This window comes from Pseudopodoces humilis, chromosome 4 (genome assembly GCF_049639895.1).
Source record: "Pseudopodoces humilis isolate 2021_Gansu_Grassland_sample_001 chromosome 4, ASM4963989v1, whole genome shotgun sequence".
Taxonomy (NCBI): Eukaryota; Metazoa; Chordata; class Aves; order Passeriformes; family Paridae; genus Pseudopodoces; species Pseudopodoces humilis.
Window position 1 is genome coordinate 54968614 of NC_142203.1, and position 21084 is coordinate 54989697.

Here is a 21084-nt window from a genome sequence, read left to right on the forward strand (position 1 = left end):
ATTCCCCTTATATAGTCAAGAAAATCCAAAGAAGTATTTGGGTGAACAAGTGCTGTGTGAATGGAACTTGTGCATGTAAAATGGAAATAGCTGTATATCATAGCTAGCTACTTCTTTGTCTAATAATAGGTTCTTCTTGTTGTAAGTTAGTGTTGATATGGCTTATTGATCATAAATGCAATATCATTTCTTGAGTTCTGTGAGTAGTTAGGCTCTATATGCAGTAGGAAATTCAAACGTGCAGGCAGGTTGTGTTGTAAATAAATTAGTTAGTGCTTGTTTGCCTTATTTAATCTTAACAGAATAAAAAGCATCAAAACTGTTTTATTGCAAAACATGCAGTGTTTACTCAGAATTGTTTTTTTTCCAAAGTTTCTCTCTTACTGTCATTGCAGAAATGGCTCTTATCTTCTGAACTTTTCCAGCTCTCTTTCTCAGTTCATTGGCATAATTTCCTAAAGTAATACTTCAGAGAATCCTTCCAGCTATGAAAAGTTATATGTAGTAAATCATGTAGTGCAAGTGTAGTTGAGTGAAGGATTTTTTAAAAATTAAGAAACAGTATCTTAAGTTATCCTGAAGTCTAAATTTGTAGCTATATGTATTCTTCATGTAAAACAACAAGTACATTTTTATAACAAAGGAGTTCAAGTCTCTAAGTGGTGCAGGTGCTCTAAACAAAACTATAGGAGTCACAGCATCTACTCTGAAGAAAGTTTCTAGGGCTTTATATTAAAATTAAACTTCTCCATATCTGTCATAAAGTAGGTAGTAAACATTCTTGCAACATGATGCTTGATTTTATTTTTTTTTCCCTCCCTAATAGCAATGTGGATTTCGACTTGAATGTAAACAATGTGATAGGTATAAGAAATACATTCCTTCTGAGAACCTATGCATTCAGTAAGTTTTTATTGTATTTTCTTATTTCTTTAAACTTTGCTTTTAGAGTTTGTATTTTGGTATTGATATGCTATGAAAATTTAATAGATTGCCCTATATATATAAACTACCTGTTTTGCTACATTAAGTAGCCTTAAGGTAAGTTCTTGTTGCTCATTCTAAATACATGGAGAAAACAGCTAGGTATGTTTTTAACTGAATATTATAATATTCAGAAGACAACAAAGATTCTTCAAATAAAGGTCCACATATCTACTACAAGGGCTACTTCAGGTATTCCGCAGATAATAAGATCATGATAGTACTGGTTATCTAGGGGTATAATCTCCAGCTTCTTATATTTCCTTACAGCCAATTACAGTATGGATGGCTGATAGCCAGCTATGTCTATATGCTGTTGCAGAATCTGTCCTAGAAAAATCCAGAATACTGCTTCAGTATTTGTACTAATCCCAAATCCAAATTGGTTTGTGTCTGCTCAGAAGTTTGCATTTTAGGGAGAGATTGTGAAACTGCCTTGTGGAAGGAAAGTAATAACAACTGCACTCTTAGTGGTAGATTGAGGGTTTCTTTTTTATCATTACAATGTCATTTGGCAGATAAGTACATAAAGGAGTATGCCTCAGTCTTTTTCTTCTGGGGCATTTGCATTTGTTCCTTTACCGCCTTCTTCATAAGGCTTCATCTTTTTGCATAAAGGAATTTCTTTATGTTTAGGGTAGGCAGTTACCTGTAGAAGCTATCTTCACTAGTTAATTTTTACTAATATATCAGTCAGAGTAATTTGTGTTCCATATTCATGTCACTAGGAGAGTCTACAACTTGTCCTGGATCAGTTGGTAAACTTTGATTTCTGCATACATTCAGGGCGGTGTTATGACTGGAAAAGGATTTGCTTCCAAGTTTGAAAGTATTATGAAATAATCGTTGCCATTTATGACTGCAAATGAGCAGTCACTTCACCAAGTCTATTGTTTACATTTTTGTTTGTAGCTTCTATCACTGGTTTTCTTTACTCTTGTTAGAAAACCATTGTAGGGCAGACAACTCCAGATGTGAAAAGAGAAGTGAAATCAGTCCTAGTATCTTTTTTTTGTCTGCTATATTGCTCACTTTTATATGGCCAGTAAAATTAACTTCATGTTTCCTGGTGATGGCTAATATTTTCTTGAGGTTAAGGAGTGAGTTAGTAGCGAAGGGAGACTTGTGATTGAAAATATTATCTTCTCAATGTTCTGGACCTTCCTAAATAGACTGTATTATACAGCATACAGCTTGTCTAGTCTTGTCTTCCTTGGACCAGAAAACTCAGATGTCATAAGGCACACAAAACTAAATGGAAGCTTTTATCAGACTGTCTTGCTCCATACTTTCATAAGTCGTATGAGCAAGGGAGGATAGCCTTATATGTTAATACATGTCCTGCTCACTTAAATGTGTAGTTGAAGGGCTTCAGCCTGCATGGGGGAAAAAATTATCTAATTACCTCTAATGTGGAAGATATATTGGTCTGTTTTCCATTGGAACAATTAGATGTTCAGGCAAACAAGGCAGTCTGACTAACTATCATAGTGAACATGCTAAAAAATAAAAAAGCTGAAACTCCAGAAATTTCTGTGGATGCTCTTCTGTCTGTTTTGAAGTTAATTCTTCTGTGTTGGTGCATGAGTGCTCTAGAAAATATCAAGGATGATGAGGCAAGATGACACAAAATGATCACAGAAAATGTAGGTAGATTACACAGAGCTAGAAGGTGAAGTCTGTGCTGTTATGTTACCAGCGGGAAGGGGGCATGTCTTCATGGTCAGCAATTTTTGCTAGATATTTTTCAGTTAGTGGAAACTGGACTTTTTTGCTTTGTACAAATAACATTACTGAGCACTTCCTTGAGGGGGGTAGGTAGCTTGTGTCAAAGTATCAGACAAAGTTCACTGGCCATACTGAACACTAATTTTGTTATATACTAATTACAGGCACCAGCAGACAGAATTTATTATCTCAAAATGAGGTCGACTAAAACCAGAACTTTTCTACTGTGACACAAAATAGCTATGTTTGAAAATGGAACCTATTTGCATTTTTCTCTCATGAAAAAATTCTATTCCAATTAATGCATCTTCATGTGGTGTCTGTACAGTACTTTTTTGGCATTTCACAATTAGTGTACTAAGTTGTATTTTTTGGTTCAGCCACTGGTGAACAATGTCAAGAATAAGATGATTGGTGATAAGGAGTTTGGTTGTTTCCAAAACATCTTCCAGATCTAGTAGGACCTTCATTCTTAGAAGAGTAACATGGGCATGTGTGCTGAACTACTCTGAACATGTTGTGAGAAAATCGTACTTGATAGTTTTGCAGAATAACAGAGAGTACCCCAGGTGGTGCAGTTGTAGGATGTTTTGTGTCCTGATAAGCAGAATACAAAACTTTGTGTAATGATGTCAGGTTAGAAAAGATACTCCAGAATGTGTAAGCTTTTAAAGCCATTATAAGGTACTTGACTGAATTGATGATATGCTTCTGCATAGCTGCAAATAATAAAGTATGCTGCTGAGTTCCAGGAACTTGTGGTGAGTGATGTATACCTACAATAGATTAATACCGTAATTAGAAGGTTATCTATATTCACCAGAAATTCAGATCATACCTGGAATATGGCTGTATTTCCTTATTAAATGCATATATATTAATTTAAAGAGGTATTGTATCTAACATGTCATCTACATAAAAAACTGTTGAGGACAAGGCAAATTTAAAATTTATGTTTGTATGCAGGAGTTACTGCTGTCATGTATCTTGATGTAAACTTGAGAATCAGCTGTGTCCTCCAACCACCAGAATTCTTTTCCCTGCCTTCAAAGTTTGTATAGCCTAAATAAAAAAATTGCTTAAGTTCTGTCTTGGCAGCAAGTTATTTCAGGTAAAATTAGTAAAACGAACTGGAGAGACCTTAAAAGTAGAAAGTGACACTTTGCAAATTTCCTGGTACACCTCTTGTAATGTGTCTGTGGATCTTACTGTTCAAAAAGTTGTTTTCAAATGCAAATATTTTGTTTGATTTTTATAGGATGGATAGTAATTGTAGAGTAGCTAAGTAAATTCTATAAAATGCATGCAGAAGGTAACCTTAGAATACAAAACTACCTTGTTGTTCAAATAAGAGCAAATGTTGATTAATTACTGTCTAGTTAAATGTACTTTTTAAAGATGTACTTTTTAAAGATGTGTTTCTTTCTTCTTGCAGTTGAGAATCGAGTTCGTCCATTAGTACTTGTTGTTAAGAAGTGGGCAAATTTTCGTGAGATAAATGATGCCAGTCGTGGTACTTTAAACAGCTATAGTCTTGTGTTGATGGTTTTGCACTATTTACAGAGTAAGTAATTTTTACATGTTGAAACTGTCCCTTTTAAGTTCATTTTTAGTTTTCCTCTTTAATAAAGTAGAACAAGCAGTGGCTATCTTCTGCACAGAAATATCTAAAAGTAAAGTGAGTTTGCATAATTTCCATAGTGTTGCATTTGTCTTAAATGACTGGATCTGTTCTTTAGAGGCAGAGTTACCAGCTTTAAAAAGGTTTGAAACAAAAAAAAGGACCTGCAGGACACTGTGTAGCTATAAAATAAACTCAAGTACTGGTTGACGAAAGTACATAAAGAAATTTGCTGTAGTCACCTCTGGCAGCTGCCACAGCAGTCTAGGAAAGGGGAAAAAAGGGTTCAAGTAATCCTTGTAGTGCAAAACTGTGATCAGTCAGCTGTTTCAGGAAGATCACCAGTTCACAAACCAAAGAGGAGCCTTCTACCTGTGCTTCCTCAGTCTTTTCAATGGCGAGAAAAAAGGTACTTGAAGTGTGGCCCTGTACACTGTAAATGCATCTAAGCATCAGATTCTTAAGTTCTGATGTTTTTTTTCATGCACATTTTAAGCTTTTTTCCCCTGCTATATGCCTGTGATGTTCCTGAAAATAGCCTGTATCCGAGAACTTCTGATAGTGTTGTTGTTGATGACACTGTGGAGGGAAAAAAACCCCACCTTTCTTTTGCACTGGTGTCACTGCCTTCACTAGGAAAATTTCTTTTCTATACTACTTAAATAATTTACATATTTTTATACTAATGTGGATGTCTTTGGACCCAAGTTTAGTGTGGCTTGAGTTTATTTTGTAGATACATCAGTATTTTGTACATGAGCTTTCTTCCAGATAATATGTCTAAACTAACTTGAACAGTAAGAAAAGGAAAGTCATAGGGCAAATGCTATTGGTAAGTGGTAATTTTTCCTATCCCATCCATTCTCTTAGTAAAGCTTACTAAAGCATACACACCTAGATTCAATACCTTGATTGTTTGTATTACTCAGATTTTGTTGTCTTTTAATTTAGTGTGGTAGACAACTGGAAAGTATCCAAGATGTTGCGAAACATGAACACCCAAAACCAAAATAAAAATGTTATTGAAGCAGCTATGATAATTTCCTTAGCAGTCCTGAATAGTATATTCAGTATAAACAGTATATTATTTGAAGCACATTCTGAGAATTCTGCTGTTCTGATTCTTAGTCCGTATGGAAAAAGGAGTCTGTAACATCTCTTCACCTGTAAGACCTTACTGAAAGGTGAACTAAGTCCCAAGTCCAACACCTCGGTGCTGAATTTATTTATTATTTTCCCTAGTGAATGATGTAGACCAGTTTCTTAAACCATGCTGAAGACATGATGTTAAAGCTTTAGTATGAGGACTGCTCTGACAATTCTGTAGCTGCTTGGGTAGGATGTGAATACTTCTGGATTTTGATCCATCTATAGGATCACCTAATATGGGTGATTTTTTATATTTTTTTGTCTCTAATTTATATAGTTCAATAGATGCACTTCCAACCCATGTTTTCCATAAAAGTGACCAATATTTAGATAACTTTGTGTTTGTTAGTATTGTTAATGACTGCATGATCTTCATAACGTATTTGCCATTTAGCAGATCAGCTAACACTATTAGACTGTTTTAATGTATTTTGTGGAGATTTTGCTAGCAATGCCTGCTACGTGTGTTGAGCATTTTTTTTATAGGTTGCATTTGGAGTATGTAAAACTTGGCAGCTGAAAAACGTGTTCTCTTGCAATAACTGTAGGCTCGTTCATAGAATTGTATTAGATGTAAGGAAAAAGAGATGAGTGAAGCTTTATTTTTTCATTTAGGGAGTTTAGATGATTCTCCTATAGCCATGAATTAATATGAATTTCAGAAATAAAGCTGTACCCAGCTGCTGTAGAATTTTTCATGCCTTTTAATGTAGTAGTATCTTGGTAAGAACTTTCATTAGCTGAATAAAGTTCCTATACTAGTCTATAGTATGAAATAACAGAAGTGTTTGCCAAATAACTTATTTGACAAAGTATATGAAAGTGAAGTTCTTGATAAATGTTTTAAGATAGAATTTCAGTGCAACTCTTTGATGTAGTTGATATGATATTGTTTCCTGTGAATTGCGTTAATCACAGCAACTTTAAACTTTTTTTTATAGCCTTACCTGAACCCATCCTTCCATCCCTCCAAAAAAACTACCCAGTAAGTGTTTCTTATGGATTTACTGCATCATATATGTGTGTGACCCTGCTTATCTAAATATATGATTTCTTAATGATCTCTAATGGATTAAGTTGAACTAACAGTCTGTAGGTCAGATCATTGATATGCTAGACCTAACTGTCTTAACAGTAAGATGAAGAGATTACTTGCTGCTTTTGATAATTTCTTCAATGAAAATTCTGTTATGTATGGGAAGATTTGAGACACAGAAGAGACTGCTAATGAAAACTGCTGATCTAATTCTCTTTATGCTGGCCTGGAAATATCCCTGTGTCAGCTGTAACTTTCTGGTTCCTATTTCTTGATGTGTTAAGTAGTGCTTTTTCATTCAGCTCTGGTGCTTCAGACTTCCCTACCCTCCCACAGCTGTTGAGTTGCCTGGTATTTTCATGTGCAGAAAGTGAGTGACACATGTTTACTTAGAAACTTGAGACATCACAAAATTTTACTTCAGTCCAACAAGAAAACACCTTTTTGGAACTTTGCTATTGTAGTCAGATCATACTCAGATAATTTCTGGAGAACTCAGTGAATCAGTATACTTTGGTGCCTTCAGGATTAGGAGTGTCATTAGTGAGATTTAATCTGAGAAAAATTATCTAGAAGTAAGAACTGCCCTTCTAAATATTTGTTTGTGCACAAAAGTGCTATTGCTTAGTAGTTCCATGTTGTAATTTATTTTCAAAAATTCCTTGGTTCCTTCCTCCTTACCCATCTTCATATGTGTCACTTAAACTTTTTCTTTATTCATACTTGACATAGTTTGGTGTTCCTGTCTACACATGGGGATTTTTTAATTGGTTGCTGACAATTGTGCTGAGCTAGTATCAGAAAGCCAGTCTGTCTTTTGCCTGTATTTCCCATAGAGCTGAAATGGGAATATTTAATGGTCCTGAACATCAGGGAGAAAATACTGTGGTGTCAGCCATTTTGGGTAATTAAGATAATTGAGATGCAGGAGAAAGCACTGAGCAATAATTCACTGCAGTTTTGTTTCCGTGTTGTAAATCTGCTCAGGGATACCTGTGCTATGTATTTATGGTCTTTACCTTTTCCTGTGATTTTTTATGATACTCTGTACCTTCTAATTGTTTCATTGGGAATGCTGAAAAGCCTTTGAAACTATCTTTAATTTATTGTGCACTTAGCTTTATAGGCTTTTGAATTGCTAGATTTGTTAATTACATTTCCTTAAACCTTGTGTGCTGCAGTGTTCTAAGTTTTGTGTCACATGTTATTTAGAGAAAAGTGCTAAGAACTGGCAACTTTTGACTCTTCTGTATTTATAATGCAGGCATTTATATTTGTCATGTTTGAACTGTGTACAGGCCTTCAGAACAATATACAGATATTAATGCCTTCAATCATTAAAGCAAACTTATACAGTGCCTTAAGGTGAAAAATCTAATGAATCTAAATGCCAAGTTTTATTTTGTGTTGTGTGAAAATAGTAAATCACTTGCAGGTGAGCAGTGCTGCAAGAACTGCATTTTTTCTGTGTTCTGATATAGATTATATTTGGTTTTGATGTCCTTTGTTAGTTAGTTCTCTTATATTTGGAAAATTAAGTATTCTAGACCTGCTAACAAAATTAAGAAAATATTTTATACATGCTTGCTACAAAACCAAATTGCAAGTATGTTTTTGATTTACTGTCTTCATTATGAATATAATTAAATGTTTAAAAATTACAAAACTTAAAATTTCTGAATACTGATATTTGAAAGGAATTTAAAATGAAAAATACAGCAAAACAGTTTCAGTCTTGTGGCTTGCAGTAATAATAAAAAAAAACAGGCAAATATCAGTATCAAAAGAAACCATATCTTTTTCTTGTGATTGTATCTGATCAGAGTTTTGTCTCCATACAAAAACTACACAAACATACTGCATCTTTCCTATATACACCTACCCACAGTTTTTCAAAATCAGATCTGCAGGATGAAAATACTTCTGTGATCTGGAGAGAACTGCTTGTCTTAAGTTGTTGGTACCATATAGGAGAGATATGCTTACGCTGAGGAGGAAACAAAAACAGATTCTGTGTCTCAGTGTATCCCTATTGCCAGTGTGAAGGGTGAGAAGTCCTGGAAAGCCACTTTTGCATTGTATTGCTGTGGTGGAGTTTCCAGCTGGCACCAAACTGATGTGTTTTGCAACCATTAGCTTAGAGGGAGTATCAGATGACATCAAATGTGAGGGTGTATTCTGGGGCTTCCCTTGCCCCTTAGCCAGGTAAAGTAGATGACAACAGCCCAAGTGTTCATTAGTTTTGGAAGTCTATATAACACGTGCTTTCATGTCAGGACTTCACGGACAAGCTCTAGATAACTTGTGGTGGCATAAACTGTTACAGCTGGTGAACATTGCTGTCACTGGCACTCAGAAGGAAACTTGTGCCTGACTCTCCACTGTTGAAGAAGTCTGGTGTATTAGCTGAAGTCAAGAAGAAACTGGGTTTCCATCAGTGCTCTGAATGGTGAACTTCAAAGACTCTAGCAAGAACACATCTTTGTTTCTGCTGCCTCAGCTTCATTTCAAGTATTGCAAGGGGTGGAGCAGAAGGTGGAATGGTCCTTAACATGGGAGTCAGCCCTTGGAAAGACAGTTTGCTTCACACTGAGTTGCACTTTTAAAAAATATAAACATGAGTTAAATATCCATTTATAGGACTGGGGAAAAGGATATTTTATATGTGAGAATATACAAGAATGTCAAGATGTTACTACTAATTTTTTGAATGAAGATCTTGTACATTCAGAACTAAACTCACTCTACATCAAGATACACAAATATAAATCTTATTTTCATGTATACTTGCAGTCCTTTCTAGTGTGTAAGGTGGAATGACTATAAATTAAAAGCATTATGTAGCTTCAATATAAAGCATGTTGCTGAATACTGGTGTTGTTTGAGAAATCAGCCAATCAAGGTAAAGATTTGAGGTCCAGCAAAAAAAAGAAAAATATTTTTGTGTCACTTTTCTGGGATGTCTTGAAATAATGGAGAGCTCATTTATATTTGTTGCTCAATTAGATCCTGAATCTAATTTCTGTTTCTTAAGACAGCATGAAGCAAGACAGAGTAAGCAAAATAGGGACTAGTTTTAATAGAAGCTGAATCTTTGCCTTCTAGAGCAAGTTAAGAAAAGAAAATATACTTTGAAGGGTGCTTTGTAATTAATTTCTTTAAAAAACCTCACCTGTGTGCAGAATCTGTAAGCTGCACCTGTACTGTTTTGTCTATCTAGTTGTTCCCTGTGTCCCTCTAGCAGGAAGGAAAATACTGTTACCCTTGTTTTCAGCAGGTGAATGAGATGAAGCTAGGGGATTATCATGGTTTGTCTGTGGCAAAGCAGAAAAGGGTATCTAGGTATCCTGTAGCAGGTCTGACCTCTTGTTCACTGGACACTGAGTGATTGCTTTGTTTAGAAATGACCTTAAATTACATTGCTGGTAATTGAATTACTGAATATTGATACATCTTGACAGAAGTCTTCACTAAATCTTGCCAATTTTCAGTAGCAATTAATTTGGTTTTTACATGTTAAACTTTCTAAAATGGTAATAGCAACTTTTTACATAATAAATTTCCTGTATTTCAGAATGATGAAACACTGGGTTTTGCCTTCTCTGTGGGGTGATCAGCAACCGACAGTGCTTAAGAAATAAATCTACTAACAGTATCACAAACATGTGATTAATACATTGCTGTAATTACCATTAATAAGTCTTATTTTCTTCCAGAAAAGTAGTATCAGTTATGCCTTCTATTTTGCAATACTCAGTTGTCTTTTTAAGAGCAATTTTTGTGGTGACATAACCACTAAACTAAGTGGAAATAAGAATTACTTACATGTGTCTCTTAAACTGGGTGGTTGGGTGTTTTAATGGTTAGTTGCTATAGACTGTAACCTGTGTTTTCACTAGAGCACATGTCTAGAATAATATGTGTGTATTTTCTTGAAAGCAGAAGCCTTTCTGAGAAAGAAAAACTTTGATTTGTTTGATATCTTATTGCCTGCCAGTAAAAAAATAGCTTGTTTTTTTAAAAAATAATGAAATAAAGTCTAACTTTATAGCTTTTGAGGATATCAGCCTCACTGTGATGGCAGAATTTTTTGCAGTTGAGAAGTTCTCAGACATTTAAATATTCAAAGTGTAAAAAAACTAATCTTGTTCTCCTTTTCTACTGCCTCCAAACACTTACTAGTCTTTGTAGACATCTGTTGTAATTTTATTGCATTTCTGTTTTGTATTTTTGTATGTATGTTTCAGTTTTGTATTTTGTAGGTAATTTTCTTCTTCTTTCCCCTCCTCCCTTGTATGTTTCTTCATCAGCTGGTATACTACAAATTCCAAATTCAGTTGTTCTGTCTCTAGCTCTTCCTTACCTTTCTGTGGGGATGGGCAAGGAATGATTTTCACTGTAGTGTCTTTCTGATTTACTTCAGGGTTAAAGCAGTATTTACTGTATGGCATTGGAACAACTGTTCCCTTTCTAGAACTTTGTATACTGCAAATCTGCTTTTTATGTCTGTGTTTCCAGTGTTTTGGTGTCTTCTGATGAAAGAATTTAAGATACTAAATTCTGATCCTTGCTAACTAAAATCATGTTTTATATATAGCATTATATCATATGAGATCAACTATTGAAATTTTTTATCTCTAGAAGAAAGGCTTTTTTTTTTCCCCAAAAAGATGTTGCACAAGGTTCCAGGAAGTTTTACTAAAGCTGGCAGAAAGAGGGTGGGAATCTCAAACTTTCCAGTCCTACTGGTTTTAACACTTAACAGTACTTTTCTCAAAGGAAGCAGTGCCAGCTGTGGATAGGGAAATAATACTACAGTATCTAGAGCTTCTAGTGCTATTCTAGTACTAGAAGTTTGAGTCACACCTGATACTACTCTTAAAAATAAAAAAGGAATGGGTGAGGAGGGAAAAGGAGATACAGTAATGAGTGAACAGATTCCTAAATTTACATAAATGTGTTTCTTTATTTGAACATAATGTTTGCTTCTGTGTATCTTGAGTTTATTTTCAGTAAAATACATAACATTACTGTAAAGTGTGTTAAAACCAGGTATTAGCAAATTTTAAAAAATCTTGCTTTAGCAAGAGGAGATATGTTTAATTCTATGTTCCCCAGTCTATTGGAAGAACCTAAAAGATGCAATTGACAATGAAACAGCAGGGCAGTTCTAAAACCATTGTATTTAGTCTTGTATATATTCCTTTTTAAGTTGGAAATGGTGCCTTTTTTACATAGCAAACCTGATTTTTTCATACCCCATCATACCCACCATCTTCCCCTACAGAAAAACATACTTTAGCTGAAGTTCAAAAGTCTGTGCATTCAGGTGTTTTGTATAATTTCACTACTGGTTGTTTGTTTGGCTTTTTCATTCTTGGCTAGAGGAATTATACCTGCATTCTTTATGCTTGTTTTGTGGGTGAATGGAGGTTAATTTTATAGCCAGTGGGTTTCATATGCAGTTCTCTATGCTTGAGAGCAATGTTAGGCCTACCCTCTGGATTATTTCTTTACTTCAGTTCAGCTATGAGAAATTGATAATGGGTGCATTAGTTTCACCTACATATTTCTCAGCTGAACTGCAGTCAGCTCAGTGCAGATGACTGCTGCCTTACTCACCTTTTGCTCTTGTGGTTTTAGATGCAAGTCTAGTTCGAAGATTCTCACATGTTAAAGTTATTTAGTAAACAGAAGTCAAAAGATGGTCTTGTATGCTCCTGTGCAAGATGATTCTACCAGAGCTCAGGGGGAATAACTTGTATCAGTGGGGCAGAAGAGAAATAGTACTTGGCTTGTAAGTTGCCCTTGAACTTACAATAAGCAAACAATAGGCAGCTTTCTTATTGTGGAAGATATATGCATCTGGGTTAAGGCTCTTTCTGTGTGTATATATATATACACTCTGATTTTATTTTGACAGGAATGTTTTGATCCTACTATGCAGTTGTATCTTGTTCATCAAGCTCCACGTACCATTCCTCCTTACATCTCAAAAAATGGATCAAGCCTTGGAGATTTGCTAATAGGCTTCTTCAAATATTATGCCACAGAATTTGAGTAAGTAATAAGCTCATTTTAGTAGTTTAGAAGATGTGAAACTTTGATTCCTTCTATTCAATATAGCAACACTTTATAACCCTTGAAAGAAAGAAAAGCAGCAATGCCTTAGTGGTAACTCTGAGAGAGGAAATGAGTAAAAAGGCTGAATTACAACAGGAATGCCAGTAAATTGTCTGATATCTTCTGCCTAGCTAGGCATTCTGTCCTGTAAAATGTCTGCCAAAAGTTAGAGAGCTTTGTCCTTTAAAAATTGCTGGGATTTGTCATACAGTTACACTATTCTATAACTGCCTTATTCATGTGTGAAAAAGGTCTCTTCTTAGCTGTTATTTAAGGTATCAACTGGGATATGAATTATTTGGACTGTAAGATTGTTGTGCTTGACTTTTGTCACATTGTCTTGAGTCAGTGGAGGTAACTGGCCAGGTGGTTCCTTACTTTGACCAGAATATACATCTGTATAGGCCTCACCTAGTGAAAAATTCTCCCATGTATAGTTTTTTTCAGTCACATTTTTTCATAGTTATTGTTTTGCTAGAATCTGAGTTTAATTTTGGCATCTGGACTTCATTATATAGGAAGAGAAGCTAAAGTTGTGAGGGCATCTGAGAAAGCCTTAAGTTACAACTGGTTTGTCAAATTATTACTCATGTATTTCTGAATTTCTTAGAAAAAATGTTTGTTCATATAAAATACCAAGTGGCTGTATCTCAATCAGTTTAAAGATGTTCAAAATAACTTCTAATGCAGTTGTTTCAGGAATGTTGCTGTCTTGTGTATGTGCACCATTTCCATTTCTTGGAAGGAGAACAAAACATGCAATTGGATACTCATAATTTTGGAAGTGTTCATAATTTACTTTAAAATAAGAAGTGAAAGACCATAAAGTCATTAAAGCATTTCTGAGGTGTACATCTGAAATATGTAAGCTAAATCCTTATGGCCTTTAGTAATGCATAAACCAACTGCATTTTGTGCCTGCTTAAGCCTTCCTGAGAGATTTTCATGTAAGAGATTTTCTTTCAATGATCTCTGCAGATAGGAGAATAGTCTTTTGTCTTAAATGTTTCTTCCGAGTACCGGTCTTTTCAGTTGACAAGGTGATGTTTGCTAGAGAGGCAAATGAGAAGACACTTAGGTTCTTAATTTATGTGGGATACGATGTGAATCTTTTTGTAAACTTGACTGTACAAGCTGTTAATCTTTTATATGAAAGTAAGTATCTTTTCCACTAAGGAATTTTATGGTTTGCCTGTGTGAAGTAGCAGAGATTATCTTGTCCTCAGGAAAAAGACCTAGTTTGACTTTCCTGGGTTTGGGTGCTTGTGAATATAGTCAAGACCAGATTTCTGCCTAAGTTGGTGGCTGGCTCAGAACAACCTCTTTTTCTCTGCTATTAGACAGGATATGCTAAGACATAAGACCAGAAATTCCGCAATATTAGTGTTGGAGCTGATGGCAATCCCTAAATACTGTTTTTGTGATGATTATAAATCCTACCTCAATTTATTCATAGACACACAGAGGAGCTTCTGGGTAAAACAAAGCTTGAAAAAGTAGATATTAAAGACAGGATGGTTGCTGATGTCAAGGGAAGAAAATGTTTCAAAAAACAACTGAATAAAAAGACTTTCTGGTGTTCTTCTAGTGTTCAGTATTTGTTAAGTATTTAAACATTTCACTTGTGATAGTCTTTAAAAAAAAAAAAAAAGAAAAAAATACCAGTAAAAATAACCATTAGAATTCCTGTGTTGAAAATGCTACTACATAGCTGAGAAGTCATTTGAGGAAATGATGCACTTAATGCAGCAGCCTATATTATTTTTAACTCTTTCTGCTACAGAAATAAGATTTAATCAAGTGTACTCTGTATCTGTGTATCACTGACAACTATAAATCCTGTAATAGAATTGATAGTAAAATTCCATATAGTTTCATTGACTGGAGAAGACAAATTTGTGCACCATAGGGAGGAATATGAATAAGGTGTTTAAAAGGTTTTGTGTGTGTGATAGCCAGCTAGTGAAAGTAAAAGTAGTCTCACGCTAGCCATAGGATCTGTTATATTTGCTTTGAAGTTGCTGATGGAAACAACAGTACAAATGAGAATGAGGGTAAGAATTAAATACATAGAATCACAGGGTCATAGAATGTGCTCAGTTGGAAGGGAACCATCAGGATAATTGAATCCAGCTCTTGCCCCTGCACAGGATCATCCCTAGGATTCACACCACATGCCTGAGAGCATTGTCCATACACTTTTTGAACTCTATCAGGCTGGTGCTACGACCACTTTGCTGGGTAGCCTGTTCCACTGCCCAACCACCCTCTGGGTGAAAAATATTTTCCTAATATCCAAACTAAGCCTCGCCTGACTCATCTTCATGCTGTTACCTTAAGTACTGTCATGAGAATGAGCAGATCAGTGTCTGCCCCTCCTCTTCCCATCATGAGGAGGTTGCAGACTGCAATGGGGTCTCCCCTATCTCCTTTTCTACAGGCTGATCAGACCAAATGACCACAGCCGCTCCTCATATGGCTTCCCCACAAGGCCCTTCATGATCATTGTGGCCATGCTTTGGACACTCTCCAATAGCTTCATGTCTCTCTTACACTCTGGCACCCAGAGCTGTCCCCAGCACTCAAAGTTGCCCCAGAGCAGAGCAGAGCAGGACAATCCCCTCCCTTGCCCAGCTGATGCTGTCCCTGATGCCCCACAGGACACAGATGGGCCCCCCTGGCTGCCAGGGCACTGCTGGCTCATGTTCAACTTGCAAACACACACAACACAGGGCACTCTTAGTTGTGCCTTTCATGTAAGAAGTAGTGTTAGAGTGTGTTGAATATTTTCTTTGCTGTAGTAAGTAGTTTCTTCAGTGTTTGTTTTCCCTGTGAAACATTTCCTAGTGTCTTCATGCACCAAAATTTTGAGATTGTATTTCAGACACCGTGACTGTTAAATGAGGCTGTAATTATATGATCTGTACTGGACCACTGAACTTTCCCTGTTGGACTGTCACATGTTTGATGAAAAGATTGCTACAGAGAGCGAATTCAATTTTTGCAGAAGTAATTTTTGTAGCCTTTTATCTGTGGATTAGGATGCACTACCAGATTTGATGTACAGGAACTGTTTTGTTAAAGGAACAGCATGCAATCAAGAATGATCAGATCATGTACAAAGATCATAATTTTGAACAGAATAAGTCATTGAAGCCACCTGCCTAGAATATTTAACTACTGATCTCTTTTACATGTAATGGTGAGGAAGATAAGAGAAGATGGAGATATATTGTTCTAAACTTCTCCCTCACTCTGGCAAAGGCCACTACATCTTCAAGCAACGGTCATTAGGCCATTTAGTTAAAATCTGTGATTTATTTTACTTGATGCAGGACAGGATGGGCTTAAAGAGTGTAGCAAAGGAAGATGCAGGAGCTTTGCATCCTGTGCAGTCATATATAAGTCCTTGTGCTGTGTTTATTTTCCCTTATACTTTTAAACTGTTTTGTTTATTTACGCCGTAAGATGTTTCAGAAAGTTGTTTATTGACATGTATTTATAAAGAACCTTTTCCACAGTCCTATTCTAGGGTTTCCAGTGTGTCCATAAGAAGTAATTTTTATACCCCTTCATCCCTGCCTCCAAAGAAATGTGATTTGGAAATTGCAGCATGCATTAGAATAACACACCATATATGGCAAAGCTTGTTTTGCCTTTTTTAATTATCTCACCATAATGAGTTCAAGTCTGTGTAATGCTTCTTACAATACAGCTGGCTATGGTTATCACTTCATTTTAACTTTAACTGTTTAAAATTGTCTGCTGATTAAGTAATGAATGTCATCAAGAAAAAAATTGTAGATGCTCTCCAAAGCAAGTATTTGGAATGTTTACCAGCCCTTCTGAAGGAGGTGTCTGATTTCAATTCTGCAACTGTGAGTGAAGGCAGCAGGTTTTCACTTGGCTGTCTCCTTACAAAGTGAGACCTTAAAGCAAGGTGCTGCTCCCCTTGCAGGGGTTTGCAAAGTATTGTGATTACTTCCCTTAAATTTTCCATTGCAGGCTAAGTAGAAGTTGTTTAAGATCATTCACTGATTTGTATATGGTGGACAATTAATTTACATTCTAATGACAAAATATAAAATTTCAGTGAGAAGATGCTTGCAATACTTTTCACTATAGAATTGGTCAGGTAATAAAGGGATCATTTTAATACTATGTTGAATTAAATATGTTTGCAGCTTGTACCCATCTTATTGTGTTTATACAGGTGGCTTTAATGTGTAAGAATGCTCTGGAAAGGTTAAGCCTTTTATTCTGTTAGTACTGTAGTCATACACACACCTGAAAATGCCTAGTCTTCTTTCAAATATTTGCCTTTGCCATGAAGATCACATACCTAATGTAGTCAGTCACAACAGAAATAACTGATAATTGAAATAGCTATTTAAATGGCATTAGTAACTTTATGGATTGAAAATGTGTGCAGGGAGAATATCTGCTTTATGTTGGCAACAATGAAGTTATTAGATGTGAGCCGAAGTGGCTAAAATTGACACACAAATAATTTGCTATTCATAATTAATTTCTAATTCAGTATGATCTTGGTACCAAGACAACTTTGCAAAGACTGTCAGATAAAAGAGTTGTTTTCAAATTCAAATTTCAATTTTAAATAAAAAGCTTTTAAGTTTCAAATTTAAATAAAAGTCTTTTTAAACAGCAAGAAATGCCACTTTTTTCTTGCTTTTTGTTTAACGAGTGTATTATAAAAGTGTTGTGTTTTTTTTGCTGAGGGATCAAGTATAGCCTAGGAAAAAAAGAATTACTGCTTCAAGTGAAACAGTACTGCCTGTATAGTATATATATACTGCCTATATATATCTGGATATATACCTGGATCTCTGATTTTTAAATAAGCTCTTAGAAAAAGCAAACTGTAAGCTTCTGCTCACAATCAGTGTTCTTGAGCTACAGTTTAAGCTTGTTTGAAGCTCTAAGCACAGGGGTTTTATCTTTTGTCTTTGTGTGTGTGTGTGTGTGTGCACGTACTTGGGTTTTTTTGAGCAATTCATCTGAATTAAGCCTGTGTTGATGGTTGATTATTAAAAGACATGATAGAAAAGTATTTGATGCTTCACATTATCTCTGTTTATCTCAGCAGTAGTCTACTGTGGGAGTTAAGAAGAGGAAGGATGAAGGGTTAGAATGGAGGCTTTAGTTTACATTGAATGCTAGAAAAGATCATCATCATTACTAATTTTCTAAAGAATATATCAAAAGAAAGCTAAATATACAAACTGAGGTATCCTATATCTTTTCATGTGCTGTGTCCTGCATTTTTTAAAAACAAGCCCTATTTATATAGTTAAATGATGTGTCCTGAGGAAGTAAAGTTCTTCAAACAACTGAGTTCCATAGGAGGCTTTACTAATGAGTTGTATTCAAGATAATCTGAAAAATTACAGTCACGGATTTTTAGCTGTCTTGTCATCATTGACTTAATGGAGTTATGACATCAGATCTGTGGTCTAGGGAGAACAGAATTCTTTCATATTTAACTGATGACTTATAGACAGTATTTTAATTTACTATTGATATCTGCAGATTTACTGCAGGTGGTTGATGTACCCAGCCCAGCTCATCTGTCATGTGTACAGACCAGTATAAGACTGGTACAGCTGGCAACACATTGCCCAGCTATTTCTACCCATTTAGTTAGGACATATGGTGATGTATTGGTGGTCCAGCTGTTTCACTGGTGTGGTAGCTCCTTGGTTTACCCAATCATCAAGATTAGAAGAGACCTTTAAGATCATCTAATCCATCTGCCAATGCAGCACACTGTAACCACCCCTGTAATATATTCCCAAGTGCCACATCCAGACATCTCTTGGACTTTTCCGGAGATAATGATTCCATCACTTCCCTGTGCAACTTACTCCAATGCCTGTTTACTCTTTCACTGAAAAATAATTTTCTAATATCTGATCTGAACCTCTCCTAGTGCAGTTTTCCTTGACACATGGCAAAAGAGATTGACTCCCACCTGGCTACAACCTTATTGTAGTTGTAGAGAGGGATGAAGTCCTCCTTGAGCTTTCATTTCTCAAGAATAAAAAAACCCATTTCCATCAGTGTGTTTCTTGTAATAATGGGGCAAAACCTGAGCACAGCACTTGAGGTGTGGCCTCACCAGTGCCCAGGACAGGGGGACAATCCCTGCCCTGCTCCTGCTGGCCACACTATTACTGAGCCAGGCCAGGATGCCATTGGCCTTCTTGGCCACCTGGGCACACCCTGGCTCATGTTCAGCTGCTGTCACCAGCACCCCCAGGCCCTTTCCAGCCACTCTGCCCCAGCCTGTGGCGCTGCCTGGGGTTGTTGTGACCCAAGGGCAGGAACCAGCACAGGGCCTTGTTGAACCTCACACTACTGGCCTCAGTCCATGATCCAGCCTGTCCAGATCCCTCTGCAGAGCCTTCCTGCCCACCAGCAGATCAATAACCCACACAGCTTGTTGTCAACTGCAAACTGACTGAGGGTGCACCTGATCCCCTCATTCGGATCACTGATAAAGATACTAAACAGAGCTGGCCCCAGTACTGAGCTGTTGGGAACAGCACTCGTGACTGAACACTATCTGGATGTAACTTCACTCAGCCCAGACATCCAGGCAGTTTTTTACCCAGAGAACAGTCTATCTGCCCAAGCCATCAGCTGCCAGTTTCTCCAGGATAATGCTGTAGGAAATGGTGTCACTGGCTTTACTAAAGTCCATGTAGACTACATCCACAGCCCTTCCCATATCCATGTTGTCACAGAAGGAGATCAGGTTGGTCAGTCAGGATCTGCCTTTCATAAACCCCTGCTGGGGCCCAGTCCCCTGTCTTGGATTTGGCACATGATGGCATGCAGGATGAGCTGCTCTCTTTAGTTAAGAGTAGCTGAGAAGTGGCTGGGTAGATAAGAATATAAATCTGGAAGTGGTTTTTTTTTTGGCTTCCATTACGTTTGTCATATTGTTGTGCCAAGCATCATGAAGATGGTAGCGCGTCATAAAGACTGCCCTATAATCTGTGTGCTGTTCCTGTTTAAGTGTGGTAATTTCCTTGTTTTGCTGTTGTAATGCTGCCTGCAGAAAGTGGTAGAGAGTTGTTGTACTTGCAGATCTAAAAATTCAGCATATATAAAGTGTTGAAACTTTCTAGTAATAGGTTCCTTCCACAAGGAAGGCCTATGAGCAAATTTTTTCTACATATCTTTATGCTATTGAGTATTGTTTATGGAATGCAGTATGTAACATGTCTGCATTTATTCCCTGCATTTATTTTCTTCCTACAGAAAATTCTGAATGATTTGATTCTGTAATTTATTTTGAACATAGAAGTAAATGTAGGTGACAGTGCAAATTTAGTTTGACATTATTAGTTGAAAGAATTCCATTGTGAATATATGTTACTCATGGATACCTGTGATGCTCTGTTTTGGAGATGCTTTTTGTACTTGAACTTGATTAGTAGAAAAATTTCCTTGTTTCCTACCCATGATGTTAAACTAAATTACTCATTATTAGAAAATACTGTGTTATCCAGGTTTATGACATTGCAATCTGACAACTTTTTAATGTAAACTAGTACTTTGAATTTAGAACTAAGAGTTAAAATTTTCTGCAATTTGTTTTCCTTTTCTTTAGCTGGAGCCATCAAATGATTTCAGTTCGTGAGGCCAAGGCTATTGCAAGACCTGATGGTATTGAATGGAGAAACAAATTTATTTGTGTAGAAGGTAAAATATGTAGCTGCATTTTAATTTTTTACTTTAAGACATTAAATACATAAATCTATCAATTAGATTTTACCTTGGTTGTGTTTTGAGAAATACATTGCATTAGTAGAGAAAGAAGTTTAACCAGTGTAAATAGCTTGTAAACAGTCCTGTCAAAAACATTTGAGAAGGAAGCTTTAAGTTCTAAAGTGTTTAAAAATAGTACTCCTGACCTTTTCTTCAAGAGCACTCATCGCCCTGTTACTTTTGGAACAGGGCTTAAGACTTTGATAAGCCTTTATACCAGTAGTGTGTGTTTTTCTGTTCAACAAAACTAGTTGCCAGTTTTGCTAAGTTTGAACTTCTGAAAAAACACATTAGGCACATACTCGGATTATTCCTGAAGAATTGTCTTTGTTCTAGAAATGCTCTGGCATTGCAGTGATCAGGTTATGTGTATGTTGATGCCCTTGTAGGTAGTATTTTTGGCTAGTGAACGTAGACTTTGTACAGAGACTACATGATGCCATCCAGAACTGGAGGGTAAACCCAGGCTACCTGTTGGAGTTGCAGGTTTCAGCTGTCTCAGTACAGAACTGAGCAGGACCACTATACAGGCAACCTGATTCAGATGCTAGTGACACCTTTCAGCTGCCATGGGGAATGTATATGGAGAAGATGAGCAGGTAGGCATACGTAGGAGATGAAGCCTGCACTAAGGAAGAATAAGCTG

The 21084-nt window shown here is 36.3% G+C and overlaps 1 protein-coding gene across 1 annotated transcript in view; it reads left to right on the plus strand.

Moving 5' to 3' along the window:
• Nucleotides 1–21084, plus strand: part of TENT2 (terminal nucleotidyltransferase 2) — a 46246-nt gene that overhangs the window by 17572 nt on the left and 7590 nt on the right. Inside the window, exons 9-13 of the mRNA XM_014258872.2 lie at nt 827–903; nt 4148–4276; nt 6424–6467; nt 12442–12578; nt 20281–20372. Coding sequence (XP_014114347.1) covers nt 827–903; nt 4148–4276; nt 6424–6467; nt 12442–12578; nt 20281–20372 — 479 coding nt within the window. The remainder of the gene's footprint in view (nt 1–826; nt 904–4147; nt 4277–6423; nt 6468–12441; nt 12579–20280; nt 20373–21084) is intronic.